Source organism: Chrysochloris asiatica, unplaced genomic scaffold (genome assembly GCF_000296735.1).
Source record: "Chrysochloris asiatica unplaced genomic scaffold, ChrAsi1.0 scaffold00122, whole genome shotgun sequence".
In the NCBI taxonomy this organism is placed as follows: domain Eukaryota; kingdom Metazoa; phylum Chordata; class Mammalia; order Afrosoricida; family Chrysochloridae; genus Chrysochloris; species Chrysochloris asiatica.
Genome location: NW_006408640.1, coordinates 8,519,490 through 8,527,203, shown reverse-complemented (window position 1 = coordinate 8,527,203; position 7,714 = coordinate 8,519,490). Strand labels below are relative to the sequence as shown.

General features: G+C 37.9%; 1 protein-coding gene across 1 annotated transcript in view; it reads left to right on the top strand.

The window, feature by feature from the left end:
- The window catches only part of ARHGAP28 (Rho GTPase activating protein 28), a 124,638-nt gene that overhangs the window by 89,148 nt on the left and 27,776 nt on the right, over positions 1-7,714 (top strand). Inside the window, exons 13-15 of the mRNA XM_006868715.1 lie at positions 4,841-4,923; positions 6,712-6,909; positions 7,231-7,344. Of these exons, the coding sequence (XP_006868777.1) occupies positions 4,841-4,923; positions 6,712-6,909; positions 7,231-7,344 (395 nt within the window). The remainder of the gene's footprint in view (positions 1-4,840; positions 4,924-6,711; positions 6,910-7,230; positions 7,345-7,714) is intronic.

Here is a 7,714-nt window from a genome sequence, read left to right as displayed (position 1 = left end):
TCCTATGCAGTATTTCTCTTTTTGTGATTGACTAATTTCACTCAACATAATGCTCTCAAGGTTCATCCATGTTACATCATAAACTTTTGAGATGACCTCTCTGTCTTAAATTTAAGAGGAATGCACCAGACTGCAAAGCCATTTGAACTGTAAGGTTGGCAGTTCAAGCTCACCAGTTTCTCTTTGGAAACCCTGTGTAGGGTCACTATGGGTTGGATCTGACTCGACAGCACTTAACAACAACAACAGCAACAACTGATCCCCTCAGAAGCCACTGTTTTGATTGAACATTTTTTGAAGGAACCACAGTGAGACTGACCAAGTGTAGTACTGAGCGATCTTACCTACAATCATCTTCTAGTTGCAGAGACTTATTTGAATGTTTTTTGTTTGCAATAAACTGTGTGCATGCTTGAACTGGAATCATAGTAACAATATTTTGCCTGTCTAATGCATTATTTATTTCTGAAATTTTAGTATTAATCTTCTGGAATTGTATTTGCTGAATTTTTATGGTTTCTAATTTTACATTTATTTTGGTAATTTGTTATCTTCTTTTTCCCCCTCAATTCTTACAGTGTTTTCATCTGTGTCTTCCTTGATACTGTCTGTGTTTTCCTTGATCTACCTCTCAACACGTACTTTAATATATTTATTTTGAATTACTCATCAGGCAGTTCCTTCAGAATATTTTCTCACCTTGTATTTTGATCATTAATTTGAGCCATCTTGTCCTGTCTTTTTTGTGATTTGAAGTTTCTGTTTTTGTCTAAGACATTATGGTATTATTGTATTAATTTGCTACTTGTGTGTTGGCTTGCTTTGCCCTGATTTTTGTTTTAACATATCTGGGCAACAGAGCAGGTGTGCTACTTTGTTTGATAGTTTTGCAGCACCAGGGTGCTCAGCACCTGTCTCTAGGTAGATTTGGTAGTGAGTGGGCATGTGATCACTGAAAGTGCAGAACAGCTGAAGAAAGGCTGGGTGAGTATTGACTATTATCTGTCCTTGATCCAGTGGAGTGGGTGGTAGCACTCTCCCAATGGATGAGGTCACAGCCGTGATGGGTGTGCTTGGGTAGGATCGATAACTCCAGACTCACTGGCCCATTAATCTCTGATGTGGGTGCTGATACAGTCCTGGGTGAGTGGAGTGACATATTTGGTTCCTAGTTTGATCGGAACACTGCTTGAAGTAATTCAAAATGTTTATGCTTTGTTGTTTGGCCGTTCACCACTTCATATGTCCACTTGTTCACTATTTCCATTCAGTCTCTTCCTCTCTTTGGTATTTGAGCTACTTCTTTGACCTTTCCTTTGAAGCTCTAGATTCCAGGATTGTCTTTCACATCTGTTTCACTCAGGTTTTCAAGTCTGTTACACTATAGGATAAGCACTGGTCGGCAAGGTCTGTTTGAACCTCAAGTTCGGTTTGAACCACAGGTCAGCAGCTTAAACTCATCAGCCACTCCTCAGAAACCCTATACAGCGTCTCTTATGAGTCAGAACAGACTCAACAGCACCTAACAACAACAACAACAACGAGAGTCTACTCTCTATCTTGGATCCTGCTCGCTGCCCTCTCATACTTTTATTTGCTTTGTTTGTGCACTTAAATATAGTCTGTTTCTTCCAATCAGTTGCCCTAATAGTAATTTTGGGGATCCTCATCTGCCTCCTAGTTTGTTGTGTAGTGTTTCGGGTATTTACAAGTGGACATCCAAGGTACAACATTGATCTTATTTTATTTTTTTAAACAGACAGTTTACATGGCTGGGCAGAAGCTTAACTCTCAGCTCATTGATTTGATCGTCTACTCTGCTACCCCATGCTTGCACGGATATTGATTCAGCCAGAGATCGGGTGGAGTTTATACTAGAATTTGTAATAGAATTAGGGGTCTTCTGTCTCTACCTCTTTTCTCAGAACATTCTCTGAGTTTTCAGGTCAGCATGAGATTTTCTTTTGGAGTTTTAGCCACCACTTTCAACACTGTTTCTAAATCTTGGAGAAAAAGCCAAAGAGATAGGACACTTTCCCTATTATAGTCCCTAGTTCCAAGTATCCAGTCTCCTGATTCTGTTTCCTCTCCATTCCCTCCGGCAGTTGTTTTTGGTGCTTCTCCACACCTTATACTTGATATCTTCAAGAGGGTTGGCCCAGAGGGACTTCCTCAGCAATTAAAGGAGCAGAACTCCTGTAAAGTTTGAACTCTTACAAAATGAACTGAAGAATTCTTTATTTCCCCTTTATTTATGGTTTAGATGCTAAACACCTCAACATACAGAGACTACTGAGGGGTTTTGTTTGTGTTTTGGGCTGCCTTTGTTTTGTTTTGCTTGGTATTATGAAATTATGCAATGAGGATTTGAAGCTTTGATCCCAGACCTGTTCAAAGAGTAAATGTAAGAAAAGTATACACATCAGCATATTTCATGGAAGAGAGTCTGAAAAATATGCTGAAATGATTCACAAAAGAGCCCACATTTTTTTTTGGTATGGCTTTAAACATGAAAACTACTGTATTGCAGGTGATTTATTTGCTACCAGTCAACCCTGCAGGAATCCTAGAGTTCTGCAGAAAGAAGAGGCCTTTTTGCTACTTAGAGTAAACTCAAATTGTAACACAGTGTTCTGGAAGAGACACTTGTGACAGGTGCATGGAGGTGTTTACGCTGTTCCTTTACACTCTATACTCTAAAAGGAGTTCAGTGAGCTGAGAGTCTCTTCCACTAGTTCAATTGCTTTCTCTCTTCAAACTTAACCCAAAAATTGTCCATGAAAAGTTTAATCACTTTCTAAGGATAGAATACGATTCTCAAGTAGGATGTAATAAATAAATAAAATACAAATTCATCATCACCTTTAAAATAGTGTAGGGTGAAATTTCCTAAGTAAAATAGCAATGGATTATTTGCCAGTTTAAACTTTTGACCTTAAAGGGAACTTCATGATTTCTCTGAAATTGATGAAGATCGGTACAGAGCTGTCCAGCCTACATCTGCAGCGATTGTGTTTTCCTTCAGAAGTTCTTGCTGATTGCACTGGAAGATTATGGACAGCCCACCTGTCATTTCTGCATTCAAACAATGTCTTCTTTGTCCATGAATACTTTATACTGAGATATACTTTTGATAGTTCCTAGATTCAAGCAAGTTCATGCCAATTTTCCATAATATCTTGAACTAAGGTCATGGTTTGCTTACAAATTAGAAATAACTATCTAAAAATCTGCACATGTTGAGATGTTTAAATACTCATCCCAACTTTTACTTTCTTATATGATTATATACACTGGCCTCATTGTTCTGGTGCACCTACCTTTTGTAACCTAGAAACTTGTCACAAGAGTATTTCCAATTGCTGAAAAACAAAGAAACTTTACCGTCAGCTAACAATCTTTCAGTCACTGAGTGTAAATAGATTTTTCTTCAACTTGACAATCTCCAGGGATTCTTGAACATAATGCTCCCCTCTGGATGCCTCACCAAAGACCATTTTAAAGAAAATAACAAAAAGACCAAGAGAATCCTGATTCTATAGCATACTCTAAATTTTCAGCACAGCTGGTTGTGGTTGGGATCTGGGAAAGAAGCCAGCCTTGAGAATGTTAAGTGTAAATATCAGCCCTCTGGTGCCCTCTAGTGACATTGTTAAGGAGTAAATGACTCAAATTCCAGTTTCAACTAATCATCTGCCCTAAATATCCATGTAAGTCTAGAATTACATGCTGTGGATCATAACAATTTGCAGTTGTCAAGTGCCACTGAATCAATTTTGATTCATAGTGACCCTGTATAGAGTATGTTGTTGTTGTTAAGTGCCATCAAGTAGATTCCAACCCTTAGCAACCCTGTATAGGGTTTCCAAGGAGCAGCTGCCACTGATCTTGCAATTCAAACCACTTTGCCGTCTGATGCATTAGTCCACAGCGCCACGCCAGGACTCCATATAGAGTATACCAAACACTTATATGGTGATAACTATGTGTGTCCTTATAATAGCCCTATGTTGTTGTTGTTGTTGTTGCTAAGTGCCGTAGAGTCTGTTCCAACTCGTAGTGACCCTGTATAGGGTTTCCAAAGAGCGGCTGGTGAGTTCCAACTACCAACGCTGTGGTTCAGACTGACTGCAGTCCAGCACATTAACCCACAGAGTCACACCAGGAGTCCAACCGTTCTATAACAGCGCTATAACTACCCTATTTTATCGGTGATAAAATAGACACAACTATTAGTTATAGAAAGAAGACCTGGTGGTGCTGTAGGATAAGCAATGGACTGCAAACTCCAAGGTTAGCAGTTCAAACCCACCAGCTGCTCCTTGGGAGAAAGATGAGGCTGTGTGCTTCTATAAGGATGAACAGCCTAAGAAACTCTGCAGTGTGGCTTTGAGTCAGAGCTGACTCAGTGGCAATGGGTATTAGTCATAGAAGCAGGATTTGTAACCTGGTTCTAGAATTTATGTGCTTATACATTCAGGCTTCATTCTGTGGATGAGAAATTTATTTTCTCTTAAATTGTGCTTTTAGTGTTTTGCTTATAATATAAAAGTTAGACATGGTATGTGAACATGTGTTGAAATGCTACACAAGTTTATGAATATTCTGAGGATCTTGTTGGCCACTGTCCCCTGCAGTGACATCATGAAATGTGAAAGGAGAATTGATAAATAGAAGCTCCCATTCAGTGTGAACAGATTTACATTTCTGGGCACAAACCCCATCTTCACACTGGAAGCTGCCAGTAACCTTCCTTGTGCCACCAGATGTTAATGAGAGGTGCTGTCAGAATCAATCAGTGCTATACAAATGAGTGATTATTTCTCTGTTTGCTTTCTAGGAGGGCCTCACATCAAAGTACAGTTTCAAGCATTACACCTCATGATCATGGCGCTGCCCGATGCCAACAGAGACACAGCACAGGTATGTAGTGCTGGCCTCATGGTCTTCACCATGTCAGAGGGAATGGTTCACATAGAAGAATAACACTGAAGGGACAAGTTAGTGAGCAAACTGAGCATTCTCCAGACCGATTGTCTTTTATTGTTCCCACTGCTGTTCTTCTGAGGAAGACACAAAGGAATGTAAATCTTAACATCTTTTGGACTTATAGTATTCATTTATTCAACCTGGAAAGATATACCTACCAAGTGTCTGTCATGTGCTAAGCATGGGCTAGGTGTCAGGAGAAGAAATGGAGATGAAAGAATTCAGTGGGATAATGTCAGAAGTAAATGAGACCAGCATATAATTAATAAAATGTACATCTCTATCAGTGTCATTCTTCATCTGAGTCCTTTAATGTAGACACACACACACACAAACATCCTCAGAGTGTCTTTAGAGAGGAAACTTTAAATTACGGATTTTCCTGAAAAGTCTAAATGTTTGTGCCATACAATTTAAGAATTAATGTGCCATACAAATTAAGAATCTTAGAATCTCAGAATTTTAAAGATCATCTGATAGAATCTTGTCATTTTCCAAATTAGGAATATTAGTCTCAGAAAAGTGATTTTCCCAAAACCTATAGGAGAGCATTGGGTAGAATCACATTCCATAGTTCTTTATCCCAAATATTTCTCCATTAATGTGTAATAGAACATGAATAGAATCACATTCGGTAGTTCTTTCTCCCCAAAATTTCTCCATTAATGAACGGTAAAATATTGGGTAGACTCTCATTCTGTAGTTCTTCGTCCCAAATACTCCTCACCTTTTTTATAAATTAGTATCTTTTCTTTCTGTTAATAAAAATTAAAATCTCCTCTTGTTATCTGTGGTGCTGTAGCTTCAGCATTGGACTGTGAACCACGAGGTTGGTAGTTCAAACCTACCAGCAGCTCCTCAGAAACCCCATACAGGGTCACTATGAGTCAGAACCCACTTGACAACATTTACCAACAACAGTTATTACTCTGAAGTTATTACTTGTTGGCTCAGTGTTAGAGTTCTTGCCTTCCGTGAAGGAGACCTGATTGTTATTCCCAGCTACCCCCCAAATGCGTAGCCATTTACTCACTTGTTAGTAGATGCTGATGTATTGCTTTGATGCTGAACAAGGTTCAGGAAGCCTCCAGACTAAGAAGGACTAGGACAAAAGACTGATGGTCTGCCTCCAAATTTCTGTTACTGCTGAGAACCTGGAGAGACTTGCCTTTGGTCAGCTGAAAATTCCCAAATTGAAAAGCAGAAGAAAAATGACACACACACACACCCAGAATTAAGAATTTTCAGTTGAGTTAATATTTGATTCAGTTGAGTTAATACTTGATTCAGAAATGAAATACTCATATTGTTTAAGCAGGTTTTTTCTGTCCCAAGGGGAAAAGGGGATACTTTTCAGCCGGAATGTTTTAATAATAGGTGTTTTCAAAAAAACCTTTTTCCTCTAAAATAAAAGTGCATTTTATGTTTATTTAAGCTATAGTATTTTGACTTCCTGTTTGCTTTTAAATTTTAATATTTATCAAATTCTTTTAGGATAAAAGAAAATATAGGAATTCAAACTATTGTTTATAGAGACTCCAGTATACTAAACTCCATAAAAATTGAGTTACTGTATAAAGCAGACCATTGATTAAACTCACATTCCTGATTAGTACTATTTATCAGTAAAGGTGGAAATATGGCACAGTTGACAACTCTGTACTTATGGCAGTTTTCCAAGAGTCAGAACGTATGCGTACTTACAATGCTATTTCTTGTTAGGCCCTCTTGACATTCTTCAATAAAGTGATTGCCAACGAATCAAAAAACAGAATGAGTCTGTGGAACATTTCTACTGTTATGGCACCAAACCTCTTCTTTAGTAGAAGCAAACATTCTGACTATGAAGAATTACTGCTAGCAAACACTGCAGCCCATATAATTCGCCTAATGCTTAAGTACCAGAAAATTTTGTGGAAGGTGAGTAACAATACAGTGACTGTTAAAGTCTCTTGGAAGTTCACCAGCATCCAAGAGACATAAAGTTCCATGAAGAATCGATCCTGAGGTTATGGGGAGATAACCAGGTTGCATCTTTATAGGTTCTTTATGCTCTTTTATACATTCTCCCTTTTAAAGGATTCTCCTAATAGTTTCTTTCTGATCTTTACAAGCCTCAATGTTACCCTTTAGGTTCCAGGACAGTAAGTGATGAGGATGTTAGCATAACTGAAGGTAGAATCTACTAGGGAGGTGGAAATCCAGTGTTTGCCCTCTCACCAAGTTACATTTCTTCTCCAGGTTCCATCTTTCCTAATAACTCAAGTAAGAAGAATGAACGAAGCCACAATGTTGTTAAAGAAACAGCTGCCAAGTGTTAAAAAGCTGCTAAGGAGAAAGACCATAGAACGAGAGGTAATAAAAATAAATAGTGGGAAAATAATGTTTAGTATCCAGATTTTTACTCTTCAAAGGAGGTACAAAAACCTGTGAATTATAGAACAAAATTTTATATTCTCATAAAGTATTGGACAGTCTTATGAATATAAAATTTATAACAATTGTCCATAACACAGTACAGTTTGCATTTTCTTTAATCGGGTTAAAGTTTCTTATATATACATCATAAAGATTATTTAGTATTCTGTTAAATATTTATTTTAAAGGTTAAATGGTTCTGACAAAAGCTAAAGTTGACAGACAACAAACATATGAAGAAATGTCATGATCACTAGCCATTAGAGAGATGCAAATCAAAACAACAATGAGATATCATCTCACACCA